At 38.9% G+C, this 16,334-nt stretch overlaps 1 protein-coding gene across 1 annotated transcript in view; it reads right to left on the minus strand.

Annotated features, from left to right (window-relative positions):
• The window catches only part of NEK6 (NIMA related kinase 6), a 128,739-nt gene that overhangs the window by 78,117 nt on the left and 34,288 nt on the right, over positions 1-16,334 (minus strand). Inside the window, exon 2 of the mRNA XM_044664249.1 lies at positions 5,234-5,357. Within this exon, the coding sequence (XP_044520184.1) occupies positions 5,234-5,326 (93 nt within the window). The 5' untranslated portion in view covers positions 5,327-5,357. The remainder of the gene's footprint in view (positions 1-5,233; positions 5,358-16,334) is intronic.

Raw genomic sequence — 16,334 nt, forward strand, 5'->3', positions numbered from 1 at the left:
GGAAAAAAATAAAGGATGATGGAAAGGACCTTGAATTAGAAATCAGGAGACTAAGGTAACCATTTCAGCTCTGCCACTAACCAAATAAGTGGTCTCTCTCTGGACCTATTTTGTACTTTGTAAAATGAGATGGATGGATTATTTAGATACCTTAGGTTTCTCCAAGCTCCAGCATGTTTTAAGGTCCCTTCTAGCCCTAATATTCTATGTTCTGCATTCTAATATGTTCTATGTTCTGCATTCTAATACCCTATATGATAAAATTCCTTCTAGGGCTAGCATCCTATATTCTAAGATGACTTTCACCTCTAACATTCTATAAGCAAAATTCCATGGTCCTTTCTACTTCTACTTATCCACTGCTCTCAGGTTCCATCCAGCTCTAACATTTGATTTCCTAAGGAATATGTTCTTTTTTTTTTTTTAACCCTTAATTTTGGTGTNGAGCTGCCCCTCCTAAGAAATATGTTCTTAATAAGGCCTTAAGAGACCTTCTTATTATTAAGACCTTAAAGCTGGTCTCTGCTAGGAAAAACCACCTATGATTATACTATTTTTCAGTAGTTTAGTTGATCAAATCAACATTTCAATTCAACAATCATTAAGCACTTATATGCATTTACTATTCTAGGTGATAGTTTTTTATACTGATTTATTTTTTTTTTTAAAACTCATATCTTCCATCTTAGAATCAATACTGTGTATTGATTCCAAGGCATAAGAATGGTAAGGGCTAGGTAATGGGGGTTAAGTGACTTGCCCAGGGTCACATAGTTAGGAAGTGTCTGAGGCCAGATTTGAACCCAGGACCTCTCGTCTCTAGCCCTGGACTCTCAATCCACTGAGCTACCCAGCTACCCCCTACTGATTTACTTATAAGTAAAATACTTTATGTACTTAGAAAAAATATTTATTCATAAAGAGGGGAAAATACTAACAATTAGAAGAATGTAGGGAGGGTTTCACAAAGGAAATGACCTCTGAGTTACTTGAAAACTTACCACCTTCTATAGGGTCCATAGGTCTATCAAGTGAGAATCTTTGTGGAATTACAAAAAAAACTACAACTTTTCCAGCACCAAGAAGAAATAAACACTGTTCTATGCAGCTAAATTCTAAGTAAGATGTGCTCTCTCAACTTAATAGCTAGGAGGAGAGAGTTAAGGGTTCAGAGGTCAGGAAATGGAGAAGAAACCAAACCAACAAAAGCTAAGCCTCAAAAAACTCAAAAAAGTATTAATACTAATTAAGGGAAATTCATATCCATGATAGGAGGACCTATAAAAATCTATTCTATAACTGAAATTCTTCTATTTCTAGCTCAAGATAGGTTTCACTACAAGGTCTAACTATCTTGAGCTACACCTTGAAAAATGGCCATGTTTTTTGACAAGATCCTGGTATCTAAGTTTCAGGTATGAGAATAAGAAAGGGAACAAGGATGACTCACTGAAAAGAAAAAGAACTCAAGAATAGTGCCTTAGTATCACAGTAGGTGCTCAATAAGTATTTATCCCTTCCTATTGAGAATTCCCAAATAAGATCAGGTTCTCCATTCTATGCTCTGATATATCCTCTACCATTCCCTTTCCCCCCTCCCACCTATCCCACTTCCACTAAGTCAGAAATAATCCTTCCTTGGTCAGACTCTATATGACACTGAAGCATCATCATGGTATAATGAAAGAACACCAGATTGGGAATTGGCTGATCTGGTTTGGAATATTGACTAGAATTGGTTATCTGACTGTGAACAAGTCTTGAAGTCTCAGCTTATATATCTGTAAAATGGAGGTAACCAGAATTTGCACTGTCTCCCAGCATTCTTGTGAGAAAATGGGCTTTATAAATATGAGATTTTTTTTTGCACTTCATGTACTGTTTTGTATTATAATGTTTGCATATCTTATAACCTGTCTAGACCTAGTAAGCCCCACAGAGATGAGAAATATGTCCTTCAATCATTCACTTAAGAATTGTGGTTCTCACTGTATTAGAACTATGCTCTGCCACAAGTTAATTTGCATATATGGTACTTACCTGCATGCGTGTATGCTGCTCCCCTCGCCCACCATAGACAAAGAGTGTAAGCCCCTTGAAGGCAAGGGCAAGTCTGTTTTATCTCAATATCCCTAATGCCTACAGAATAGTAGACCTTTAATAAATGTTAAAATGGACAAAGGGTCACATTGTAAATTGGGATTCTATAGGAAAGGCAAATTGAATCAGATCATTTAAGGAAATTTTAGGGGGTTTTCAAAAAGTTGGGAGACATCATGGAATTAGTGAAAAGTGATCTAGATTTGGAATCAAAGGACCTGGGCTTAAGTCTTGCATTTGCTGCTTGCTATATTTCCTTAAATATGTTATTTTCTAGGTTTTAGTTTTTTCCTCTATAAATGACAGAGGTGGTCTCCCTCCTTCAAGGTTCTCCCACCCCAGATCATCCTCCACTCAACTGTCAAATTAATCTTCCTAAAGTACAAGCCTGACCACATCCTATTCAATGAACTCCAGTGGCTCCCTAGGATTAAATAAAAACCTTGTGTTTGGCATTTTAAACCCTTCTTAATATGGCCCCTTCCTACCTTTTCAGACTTCTTACATGTCATTGTCTCACATCAGCTGTGACCCAATGACCCTGGCCTCCTTGTTGTTCTTCATTTGTAGCACACCATCTCCAAACTGAGCATTCTCAATGAGTAGCCCCATGCCCGGAATATTCTCTCTCTTCATCTCCATCTCCTGGATTCCTTTAGGTTTCATCTAAAGCCTTAAACTTTTGCAAGAAGCATTTCCTTGTTCTCTTTAATCTCAGTGACTTCTCTCTGAGATTACAGTCAGTTTATTCTGTATATATCTTGTCTTATATTTTATCTCCCATTAGAGTGTGAGCTCTTTAGGAGCAGAGACTATCTTACTGTTCTTCATAACCCCCTTAGCACAGAGAAGGCATTTAATAAATGCTTTTATTGCCTTATTATTAAATGGTCTCAGAGATCATTCTATTTCTTTTTTTTTAATCCTTGCTTTCTGTCTCATAATCAATATTAAGTATCAGGTCCAAGGCAGAAGAGAGGTAAGGGCTAGGCAGGTGGGGTTAATTGATTTGCCCAGGGACACACAGTTAGGAAGTGTCTGAGGCCAACCTATGTCCTCTAGATTCTAGGCCTGGCTCTCTATCCACTGAGCCATTTAGCTGCCCCTGACTGTCTTCTTTCTAAATCTTATAAATATGGATTAGAGGATGAAGCATATAGAGTAAATAAATATTGCCAACTCAGCACATACTTCCATTGGAAGAAAAGAGAAATCAGAAGCATTTTGGGCTAGAAATGAAAAGGCAAAAACCACAAATGTGTCTCCAAATTTCATGGCAACAGCTCATCCCCCAATACTTTTTAATTTCCATTAACTCATTTGATTATCAATACAAAAGTCCTGTGTTGTAATAAATCTAGGGCAAATGTTGTCTCCACTTCTCTGACTAGGGGAGAAAGGGTGGAATTTAAGGGTCAGCAAGTCCAACAGCTAGCTAATCAGTAGCCAAGCCACAAGTCTTGTCCTCTCTCTATATCTCATTGAACTTATCACTAAGCAGATGGTTCGTAACCATACATTCAATCCTAATCTTTCCCCTGAATTCTCATGTCACACCAACTCCATCACCTCCTGCACATCTCCTGGATAGCCCACCAGAACCTCAACTTCAGTGAGTCCAAAACAAAACTATCTTCACCATCCTCCCCACCCTGCTCCCCAATATCTGCTCCTCCTCCAAACTTTTCTATGCCTCATCACCAGCTTCCTAGTCAATAAGGTTTATAAACTTAAAGAGTTATCCTTGACTTTTCCCTCTCTATCACCCCCACACCCAATCAGTTGCTAAGTCTTGTAGCTTTAATGAAATCTCTTAAACCTGTCTCATTCTCTCTATATATATAACACCACCACCCTCATTCAGATCCTTATCTCCTTTCACCAGACCTACTTGAGTTCATTGCTCCCAGTCTCTCTGTTTTCCAATATCTTCCACAAAGCTGTCCAAATAATCTTCCTAAGGCTATCACTGGGTCACTTCTCTAATGAAAACATGCAAATAGTTCCTCATTGTCTTTAAGACAAAATAAAAAGGAATTTATATCCTCCAAATTCTGTCCCCAACCTACCTTTTCTAGTCTTATTTTATAATATTTCACAAATCCTACATTATAGCCAAAGTGGACTACTCAAATTTGCCATTCAATCTCTCACCCCATTACCCATTTGCAGTGACCGTCCCCTAATACTCTCCTTCATCCCCACTTCTCAAAATCCTTGGTTTCCTTCAGGTTCCAATGTCACTCCTTTGGTGAAGGATTCTTCTAGCTTCCTAGATGTTAGTACCTTCTCCCTCTTCAAATAACATTGTATTATACCTATTTATGTATACATTGTATCAATTCCAGTGAGCTCCTTGGGGGTAGATGAATAATTTTGATTTATGTTTATGCCAACCACTTATATGTCCATAACAGGCATTTGATAGATATAAATTGAATTAAATTCTGTTTCATTAGGAAACATGGGTAAACCCCCTAAAGGTCATCTTACCCTGTGGTCTATGTGACAGTTTGGGAGTGTGGGGGGAGGAAATGAAGTGGTTAATATAGGTCTTTTGAAGAAACTTTAGAGGTCACCTCATATACCCTCTTGGATGAAGAAACCTAGCTCCAATATAACTGACCAGTTTCTGATGGAAGACTTCTATTGATGAAAAATGTGGTATTCCCTGAGCAACCCATTCCACTGATTGTTAGTAAGTTTTTCCTTATATTGTGCTGAAATCTGCTTCTCTACAACATCTCCTGATTGCTCCTAGTTCTGCTTTCTGAGGCCAAGAAAAAAAGGCTAATCCCTCATCCTTATGTCAGACCTTCAAATACTGGAAGGTATCATGTACCTACTAAGTTTTCTAATGGCCAAATATCCCTAGTTCTGTCAACAAATTTTTAACAGGCAGTCATCACTTATCTCACTATTCTTGTCTGTGAAGCACTGTAGGTCCAGAAAGAGGCTAGGGCCCTGGATAGAACAAATACTGCTTTCTGTTCACTTAAAAGGAAGTGGTTCCTGAAGAAAAGAGGCAATGTGGCTTAGTGTAGCAATGGTCACAATGTGGTTTAGGAAATGTCCTTAAAAAGGAAGTCTCCATTCCCCCACAAATCCTCCCAGAAAAGGCCATTATACTTACTTGGGAATCAGGCTGATACTCTGTCCCTGGCATATGGCATCGGCTGCTGGTCTGACCCCCAAGGTGATGAGCATGATTGTGTTGTCCTTCCATGGTATCATGCCACTCTGTACAAAATTGTGGGCTGGTGAGAGAGAGAGAGAGAGAGAGAGAGAGAGAGAGAAAGAGAGAGAGAGAGAGAAATAAGTAAAGCCCTAGGGGTTTAGTAGTAAATAGGCTTAAGTTCCTTTTAAAATTAATATTATTTTCATTAAAGAACCACTTATTTTCTTTCCCTCTACCCTTATCCATTCATTTTTTAAAAAAGCTTGTAACAAATAGGCAAAGTCAAACCCATTAACTGGGAAATGATTGAACAAATTATGGGATATTACTGTGATGGAATACTATTATACTGTTGGAAATAATAAGAGAAGAGAGTTTTAGAGAAACTTGAGAAGACCTATAACTGATTCAAAATGAAATGACTACAAGAACAATTTATATTAAAACAACAACTCTATAAAAACAAACAACTTAGAAAGACTTAAAATTTCTGAGTAATGCAACGATCAACTTCCAGGAGCCAGATAAATCTATCCATTCGCCTACCTAGGTTCAACATTGGAGCAATGTCTCTGATCCTTCCCTCTCCTTTATGTCTAGTCAGTTGTAATATATTATCTCTTACATATTATTATCTATCTCCTCTCTATAGTCACCAGCTTAGTGTAGATCCTACCTAATTACTTCTCAAATAATCTATTGTAACTTTCTCCCTGCTTCCAAGCTATACCTCTCTAATCTATCCTGAACAGACAACTGCAGCAATCTCCAGAATGCACAGGTCTAATCATGTCCCTCCCTTGCTTAAAGACCTTTAATTGTTATTTACTGCCCACAGAAAGTTAATGCTGGAAGGGACCTACCCTTACTATGTGTCAGGCACTATGGCTAGCATTGTGAGTACAAAACCAAGAATAAAGTAGTCCCCACCCTTGAGGAGCTTGCATTCTACTTGTAGGAAAAATCATGTACATAAATAAGTAACCAAAATTAATATCAAGCAATTTGGGGGTTTGTTGAGAACTAACAACTAGGAGAAATCAGAAAAGGCCCACCTGCAGCCAGTGGCACTTGAAATAAGACTTCAAGGGAATAAAGAGTTCCAAAGATCAGAGAAGAGGGAGCTGATAAGAAAGAACATTTACAGGCATGGGAGTCAGTCTTGTACAAAGGATTTGGAAGATTATAGGGGGACAGCACATCACACACGAGAGGAAATAAAGTAAAATTTGTTTGGAAAGATAGGCTGTACCTTAAATGCCAAAATGTAGATGATTAGAGCTGAAAGGACCATATGATATTATTTCCATCTAACCCTATGATTTTCTGGATTGAGAAACTCAGCCCTAAAACTGGAAAGTGTGCCAAGAGTTACATAGCAAGCCAGTGGCAGGGCCCTGAGAATAACTCGGGCCTCCTGACCCCCGACCTCAGGTTTTTCCCACAACTTCCCACTACCACTTTTATTTATTCCATCACTAGAAAAAAAGCATTCACTTTGCTACTCACTTCCTTTATACCTCTTCTGGGGACTCTTATCTTGGGGCAGAATTCAGAAAGGGTATAGTCCTTCACCCCACAAAACCCCAAACTTGCTGCTTATTTACCCTCATGACAGTAAGACTAAGTCCGCCGTTCTTGAATGGAAATTCTGCCTGTATCTTGAAATCACTGGCAATGTGAGTGCCACAGAGGGTAGGCACTGAAGCTCCAGGGTGAGACTCTGGCACCATTATTGAGAGCAATCATGACATTGGGGCACCTCCACCACAGCCCACTCAGCATTCAAGGTTTAACCACAGGCTAACAAAGGCCTCTTTGGAAAAGACTGAATTCCTCTGCATGTCAGGGCACCAGGAGCTGTGCATTAAACTCCAGGAGGACAATACTACCACAAAGACTGCTTTTCTTATCACCCAAGCAGAGCCTCATAAAATTAGCCCAAAGTAAAATGGAACATGGTTCTAGACCTCTCCCAAAATGGGGAAACACAAAGCTAAGCTAACAGGGGAGGTGAGGAACAAAAGACTTTGTGTAGAATCCCAATCCTATCCTTGCCACTTGCTATTTATATGACCTTGGGCAAGTCATTTAAGCTCTGTGCATACATTACTATACCTGTCACATGATAAACACTTAATAAATGCTTTTTCACTCACTCACTCATTCATTTATTTATTCATTCTCTGGGGCTTCCTCAGGTAAAATGAGGGGATTAGACTAACTTATGTGATCATTTCCAACTCTAAATCTATAATACTATGATCTCTGGTTTCCTGTGTTTTAAAAGAGATTGCTTTCATTGTTGGGAATAAGACCCAGAAGGGAAGCTGCTCTTCCTCTAGTTTTCCACAAGTGACCCAGATATAAACCACTTACTCTGACTCAGTGAAAAAACACCATCAGAGCTTAAAGAGATCTTGAAATCCTGAATATCAAGGCTAGAAGGGTTTCTCCAAGCTTAAAGATCATTTAATCATAAAATTATAGCATCCAACCTCCTTATTTTATAAAAGAAGAAACTGAGGCTCAAAGAGAGCCTCGGAGAAAAGGGTCTTTCCACTGTACCATACTGATTTCTACCACTCCAACTTATCTTCCCTTCTGCCTTTCTTTCTCTAAATGGAGGCTGCTAGGAAAATATCATTAAATATCCATGAAATGCAGGCTATGTATGACAAAGTACAAGTTGAAAAAAAATCAAGAACATAAATCTACAAGAGCTGAAATTCAGCCAGATGTCATCTGCTGAATACAATAAATTGTATTAATTCCTTTTAAAACATCTGGTCAACAGGAGAATCAACGTTATCTATTCATCAGTCAATAATTATTTGTTGTTTAGTTGTTTTAAGTCGTGTTTGCCTTTTCATNTCAACGTTATCTATTCATCAGTCAATAATTATTTGTTGTTTAGTTGTTTTAAGTCGTGTTTGCCCTTTCAGGCTCCCCCCCCCCCCCCCCCCCCCCGCTTAAGGTAATCTTGGTAAACATGCTGGAACAGTTTGCCATTTCCTTTTGCAGTTCATTTTACAGATGAGGAAATTGAGGCAAATAGGATGAAATGGCTTGCCCAGGATCACAGTGCTAATGTCTGAGTCCAGATTTGAACTTAGGAAGATGTCTTTCTGACTTCTAGCCTGGAAATGTGCTACCTAGTTGCCCTCAATAATTATTAACATACATAATTTGTTTAATACATACCTCTTCCAAAATAGGAAATATTGCAATTTAGCTCCTTATTAGCTCTCACCTAGACTATTATAACCAATTCATGAGTTAGGTCTACTTGGTCCCCCTTCAATCTATTCTTCAGATGTTGCCAAAGTTACCTTTTTTTTTTTTAAATTTTTTTTTTAAACCCTTGTACTTCGGTGTATTGTCTCATAGGTGGAAGATTGGTAAGGGTGGGCAATGGGGGTCAAGTGACTTCAGGGTCACACAGCTGGGAAGTGGCTGAGGCCGGGTTTGAACCTAGGACCTCCTGTCTCTAGGCCTGACTCTCACTCCACTGAGCTACCCAGCTGCCCTGGAGACCTTTTTTATATGCAAGTCTAATCAGGTTTTCCCTTCTCCAAAACCTTTGATGGATCCTAATTACCTCCAGGATAAAATCCACTTCTTTAGCCTACCTCCAAACTACTGCTCCAGCCTTATCTTAGAGTGCATCTTTTTGAACACACTACACTCTAGACTTCTTCCTCTGTGTATTAGTACAGATCTACACCCAGGACTTGAACACACTCCTCATCTCCACATATTGGTATAAGAAGCAACATAAGGTAGCCGAAAATGAAACAAATCTGGGATTAGAAAACTGGATCTATGTGACTTTGGATAGATCACTTCCCCTCTTTGCACCTCAGTTTCCCCATGTGTAAAATAAGGATGGACTAACATCCTAAAGTCCCTTTCAGTTTAAAATTCTATGGTCCTGCTTGCAAGTGCATTCTCTTCCTTGAAGTTTTCCTGATTGCCTCAACTAGGAAATTATTTCTCCCTTTCTTTAAAACAAGTCTTCTCTTTCTGTTTGACTCCTCCTTCACACCTAATCATTTTCTTCCTGATCTCCTCCATTAAAGTTTCCTTCCAATGCCTTATTGTGATCCTTAGGTTTTTCAACTCAGTACAAGCTCTAGCAGGTCTAACCAAGATGAAGAGTCTACAAGTGTGAGCAAGCTGACACAGACTGTTCAAGGACAAGCCTAGCTAAAGTCAAAGAGGTTTCTCTTTGTTGGCTGCAAGGGTGATGAATTTTTGGTCCACAGACACATTCAAAGACCACCTATTAAGATTTAGAAGTCAGTGATTTACATCATTGGGGAAAGCATCTATATCAATGTGATCTCAGGGATCGTGTCATTTTTCATTATTGTATCCATTGTTTTGTATTTAGTAGAAACTTAATAAAGTGGTGAACTGAAATGAAAAGCTAGAAAATGTCTAAAGATGAACAAAGAAAATTAAAGATATGAAAAGCTTTCTCAACAAGTAAAGATTAAAAGGAGCTGAAAATATTGTTCCAAGAAGCAAAGGCAAGTTAGTATCTTATTTTTGTCCAAGAGTTAAAAATAACCATTTCGATAGTATTTCAAGGTTTGCAAGTGAGGCAAACATTTTTCAACAGTCAGAACACAGGCCTTTTGTTGCTAATAAACAAACAACCATAAAAGATACAATGTGACCCAGATGCTCTACATCTAACTTCACTTTCATGCCAGTCAAGGTGAATTTGGGAGTGAGATAGGCTTTATCTCTACAACCAAACAGCTTTTAAGGGGGTTTTTTGGACAGAGTTTCCAAAATAGGTTCCAAAATATGAACCTATAAACATAGGTTCATAATCAAGGATATAACATAAGTTTTAAGGAAATTCCTAATTCTAAGTCAGAAAGTTGTCTGAGATACAACTTCAAATTAGCACCAGACAAAAAGTGAAAAGCCTGGATGCGCTTTACCTTAGACCCTGGGGTGTTCTACGAAGGCTTTTTTATTGGCTGCTCTAGCTATGTCATTAGATAGGAGCAGAGAAGTCCAGCAGATGGTAGCAGAGAGCAGCTTGGTGACCACAACACTAGTGGAGATGCCCAAGTAACAAAAGAATGGAGATTCAACATCCAGGAAAGAGCTACAAATAGTAAAGCTTGGAGCATCACAGGTATGGATGACTTGAGCCATGTATGATTTCTAAGCCTATACCTTCGAATGTTTCTGGGTCACACATATTCTTGTATGAGTACCCTTCCCTGTTGGTTATGGGATAATCTGGGGAAGAATATACCCCAATTTACCACCCATCCCCCACACATGTGTATGATAGAATATTTTCTTTCTCCTTTTTTTTTTTTTTGCTAAATATTTTTTGTTTTGAATGTGTCCTAGGCTGGTTGGTAAAAGTAAACATCTCACTCAATCATCAACTAGGGACTGTGGTATTGGACTCCAAAGCCCTGACCCGAAAATCATAGACCTAGAATTGGCAGGGTCTTCAGAAGTATCTAGTTCAGCCTCCTTATTTTATAACTGAGGCATAGGAAGGCTAAGGGACTTGTCCAAGGTCACACAGGTAGTAAGCATGTGAAGTGTAATTTGAACTTGGGCCTTATGCCTCCACAGTCAGCATTCTTTCACACTATATCACATTCCCAGTGCTCCTTACCACAGCTCCTAGCTTCTCTGAGATCACTAATTTTGCAAGATATGGTGCAATGGGGTGCACAGTCAGGGAAGCCACTAGATTCCGGTGCCGGGTGGAACTGGTAATTTAAAAAAAAAAAAAAAAAGGAAACTGAAAGAGTTGTTCTACAAGGCGCCTTGAGCAAAGGCATTGAAAGTTAGGTTTTCAGTGTGACTGTTTTTTGCCAAGTCAGTTAACAATAAAACAGCCCTCGCCAGAAACACAGTCACAGGCCAATTATGTCAGGAATGTGGGAGCCTGTGCCTAAACAGCCTTCTTGCAAATGGCTAATCTCAAAGGCTAAATTCTCAAGAAGTCAATTCAATTCAATCAACATTTCTTAAGCACATTCTATGAACAGGACCCTACACTCAGGTCTGGGAATACAACGTTGGAAAAAAAAAAAAAACAACGAAGTGGTTTCTGCCATTAAAGAACTTACAATGTGGGGGAAAGGGGAAAGAAAAAAAGAGTTAAGGGTTTTCCTGTAGTAGGAAGAACACAGAATTTGGAATCAAAGGATTTTAGCTAAAAATATCTGTCACTAACTAGTCTTTGACCTTGGCTAAGTACACTTTATTTTTATAGATCCTTCCATATCTGTAAAATGAAGGCACTGAGACTTTCCCTGTAGAGTAGCTATGGACATGAAACACTGAATGTACCATCAGATATAGTCAGTGTGTTTACAGGTTGCTTTTACTTAACTTTTTCTTTGTTCAAAGGGAAGGTTCACTGGGCAGGGGTTGGAGGTGGAGTGGTATATTCAGAAATGACTGATATAAAAACAAAAGGCATCAATAAAACTGCATTATAAAAAAGGCAAACAGAAGGAAATAATTCCCCCACAAGTCTCCTCTTATTATGTTTAAGCCTCTATTAAAAAAATAAAATTTAATAAAAAATGAGGGCACTAGACTAGATGATCTCTAAGGTCCATTAAAATTTTAAATCCTATGATTTCATTCAGTCCATGCTTATTAGATACATATACACAAATAAACATGATACAAGGTGTTTTGTGTCAAAAGCAAAGGAGAACTCCAAACCAGTTGCTCTAGGAATATATGAGGAAGGCTTGAGATAAAAAAGCAATAGCTTGGGTTCAAATTTTCTGCCTTCTGTGTGAACTTAGCCAAAGTCTCTAAAATTATGGGGTGGGGCTGAATAACTTCTAAGGTCCCCTCCAGCTCTAAAAGATCTTAGAGCAAATACTCCAGTGTGGCTAGGACCCAGTTTGTGAAGTGGTATAGTCTCAGATAAAACTGGAAAAATAGGTTGTGGATAGTGAAGGGTCTTGACTATCAAGCTAAGGAATCTATTTTTTTTAGTTCCTTAAAGTATAATCAAGTCTCAAAGAGGATCCAAATATAAGATATTCTAAGGGTTTCCAAATACTTTTAGAAGCGCTTTCAATCACTCTTCTCTTTCACCACCTCCTTCAATACCACTACCACCACCTTTTCCTCAAAAAATAAAAAATACATTTCTTACAAGGGGATGAGGAATGAGGTGGAGGTGGGAAGGGAGAAGAAACACACCAAAAAAAGTTCTCTTGGCCAAGTATAATTTGTCGATTAGGCTTTTGCTTAGCTGTCAAAAAATATGATGGTGATTTCTAATTTATAATGGGTTAGATCAGTTAACTCATTAGAACTGGTCAACCATTTTGACTACTGCTTTTTTTGGCGAGAGGAGCTTCACTCAACAGATAGTCATATAATGTTCTAGTTGAGATGGACCTTAGAACAAAGAAAGTTCAAACACATACTAGACAATATTAATGTTGGAAGGAAATTTGGAATATAATATTAGAACTAGAGAAGTGAGGGCATTAGAATACAAAAAGTAAGATCATAGAATATTGGAATTATATTTATCCCTCCTCTTTATTCTGAAGATGGCAGTCCTTTCCTTTTCTATAGTGTGGTAAGACTAGAACAATTGTAAACTATCAAGAACAACAGAAATGGGAGTTGCTCTCATTGCTATGATGCTACACTAGAGAATCATAGTGCAGTGGAAAGAACACTGAATCTAGAGTCAAAGGATCTAAGTCTGAATCCTACTCTACTACTTATTTATATCTATATGGCTCTGGGTAAATCACTTAAACTCTCTGAGCCTCAGTTTCCCTTCTATAAAATAAAGGATTTAGATTTCTAAAGCAAAAATTATTCTCATTATCATTCTGTCCTTAAAGGTTATGTTATGATGTAGGTTCAGAAGCTAGAGGCCTTCTTCCTCTTCTCACTCAGTCTCTGGGGATGCCAGTGTGACATCTTAATCACTTGACAGGAAACAGCAAGATCTCAGACCTAATTCGAAGGCAGCCTGGTCAAACCAGACAGTAAACTTGGAACTGATTACATCAGATTTCCCCCAACTGTTCTGCTGTGAGCTGTCAGTTCCACAGAAAGTCATAGCAAAGAAAGGACTGGTCTGACAAATGTTTCATTGGCAACAGATGTATAGGTTTTGGAGTCCAAGGACGTGTAAACTGTAAGTAGCAGAAATGAGATTCAAACCCAGATCCAAACCCTGGTTCCAAATAGGGTGCTCTTTTCACAATCTAAAGAATGAGTTCTTGCTTACAATCTGACCCAGGGAATACTAAATCCATGCCTAAAACAAAAACAATACAGCCCAACATATGTTCACATGACCACTTAAACTCATCCAGGCAGATTTTTAGTTGGTCAACATTTATTAAGCACCTACCATATGCCAGGCATTGTATTATGTGCTAGGGATTAAAGAAAAAACACAACAGATCTTATTATCATAGACTTTAATAAAAAGATGGCAGGGTCTAGTGGAAGGGAATAATAGACTTGAAGTCAGGAGACCTAGGCTAAGTCCCAGCTAGTTGTGTGACCTTAAATAAGTCTCTTTAGTCAGGTCTTTTTATCTACAGAAGGAAGACAATGGACTGGATGATCTCTAATGGACTGTAGATAAAACTGTAGTTCTAACAGTATATTAGAACAATAATCTGAAAGTGAGCAAGTCACTTTATCTTCCTTGGATCTTGTCTTTTCTGTAATATTTAAGTGATATCATCAATCTTCCTCTAAATTATAGGATTCTTAAGAGCTATTTACAAAAAGTTAAGTGCTCTAGGATCAGGGAATGTAGAACAAGACAAGACTATATAAGTGTTAGGTGCCTCTAGCTCTAATGTTCTTTGTTCTATGATTACATATCTTGGAACCACTCTCACTTATTAAAAAATTGCTACATGGAAAATGGCAGGGTGGAATTCCTGCAAGATACAGGGTCAAGGGGCAGCTGGGTAGCTCAGTGGATTGAGAGCCAGGCCTAGAGATGGGAGGTCCTAGGTTCATATCCAGCCTCAGACACTTCCCAGCTGTGTGACCCTGGGCAAGTCACTTGACCCCCATTGCCTACCCTTACCACTTTTCTGCCTTCGAGCCAATACACAGTATTGACTCCAAGATGAAAGGTAAGGGTTAAAAAAAAAAAAGATACAGGGTCTAAACAAGCAAACCACCGAGTAGAACCAAGATGGTTCTTGCCCCAGATGGCCTCCAAAGCAATCCCCAAACCAGGAACAGCAAGCAGAGTGACCTGCTCACTTCAACCCCCAGGAATCAACTGTCTAACTGCTTTCAAACTGTCCCCTCACCCAGAGTTCTCCAGGGGGCGGTCCCCTGGAATTCTGGGTGAGGCTTGACCCTGTATCTTGCAGGAATTCCACCCTGCCATTTTCCATGTTGCAAAAACACAATCCATATCCCTTTTTGAAGCCTCCTTCTCCTGGTAATAAAATATTGGCACAGAAAAGTTTCCCTTCCCCCTGATCCCCAACAATGGTTTTACCATTAAAGGTGACAACAGGAAATAAGAGAAATTATATTAGAAGGAGTTCTCCCTGTTTCCTTGCAAAAGCCCATAACCAGTTCCATCTTCTCTGGAAAGGAGCCAAATCATTAATGTCCTACGAGATTGTAACAAAAGCAGGTCATGGTTGCATAGATCCAAGGAAGAAGAATGGGTTCTTTTTAAGGAGTGGTATAGAAGGAGGGCTAGCAAAGAGAAAAACTAAGGTTACAATGGAGGAAAGGGGAAAGCAAAATAAGTCTTTTGAGTAAGGGGATAAGAAAGAATATTTAGGCTTTATGAATTAGGCATTGAGAATAGATTAACACCAAAATCTGGTTGGCCCAAATTGTTTAAAAGCAACCCAAAAGGGAATGATAAGATATATAGTAGGAGGAACACTGGACTAGGAGTTGGAAAACTTGGATGCTAGTCCTAGCTCTAACACCGTGTGACATCTGGCTAGTCAGATCATCTCTTTGTACTTCCATCTTCTCTGTAAAATAAGGGAGTAGGGGCAGCTGGGTAGCTCAGTGGATTAAGAGTTAGGCCTAGAGATGGGAGGTCCTAGGTTCAAATCCAGCCTCAGACACTTCCCAGCTGTGTGACCCTGGGCAAGTCACTTGACCCCCATTGCTCACCCTTACCACTCTTCCGCCTATGAGCCAAAACACAGAAGTTAAGGGTTTAAAAATAAATAAATAAATGAAATAAAATAAAATAAAATAAAGGAGTGAAACCACAAAGACAAATACTTTTAAAAGATGAAGAGGGGGCAGCTGGGTAGCTCAGTGGAGTGAGAGTCAGGCCTAGAGACAGGAGGTCCTAGGTTCAAACCTGGCCTCAGCCACTTCCCAGCTGTGTGACCCTGGGCAAGTCACTTGACCCCCACTGCCCACCCTTACCAATCTTCCACCTATGAGACAATACACCGAAGTACAAGGGTTAAAAAAAAAGATGAAGAATTCTTATTAATGAAATTATTAACTATGTTCCAGAGGACAAATAATAAACTCTGCTACTCACCTCCTGGCAGAGAGAAGCAGATATATTTTTAGACAATGCCAATGTGGGAAATACTATTGCTTAACAATGTGCATTTGTTACAAGGTTCACACACACCCCCCCCCCATTAAAGGAAGAGGTTAGAAGGAATGAAAACAAACTTTTACTAATTAACAAAATAAAATTAAAACAGGGGTTTAATTCACTAGATGATCTTTGAGGTTCCTTCCAAGTTCTAACATTCAATCATCCCCTGAACACTTCAAAGGTATGGATACATCATAATTGGATTGGTTGAGATCATTCAGGAACTGCTAGCCTCCCCACCTACCACCTCATCCCCCTAAATTCCTCCATGGGGAAAACACACCAGAATCATCAGAAATAAGAGAACCGGTGAGACATCAACATGAGGTTATCTCAAGTACATTAGTAATCCAGGCCAGAAAGAAAAGACAGGGCAGAAACTACTAGAAGTCAGTCTGCCTTTGGAAAACCTATATTCCTCTGATAGATGTTCTCTACATAGAC

Source organism: Gracilinanus agilis, chromosome 2 (assembly GCF_016433145.1).
Source record: "Gracilinanus agilis isolate LMUSP501 chromosome 2, AgileGrace, whole genome shotgun sequence".
Classification (NCBI taxonomy): Eukaryota; Metazoa; Chordata; class Mammalia; order Didelphimorphia; family Didelphidae; genus Gracilinanus; species Gracilinanus agilis.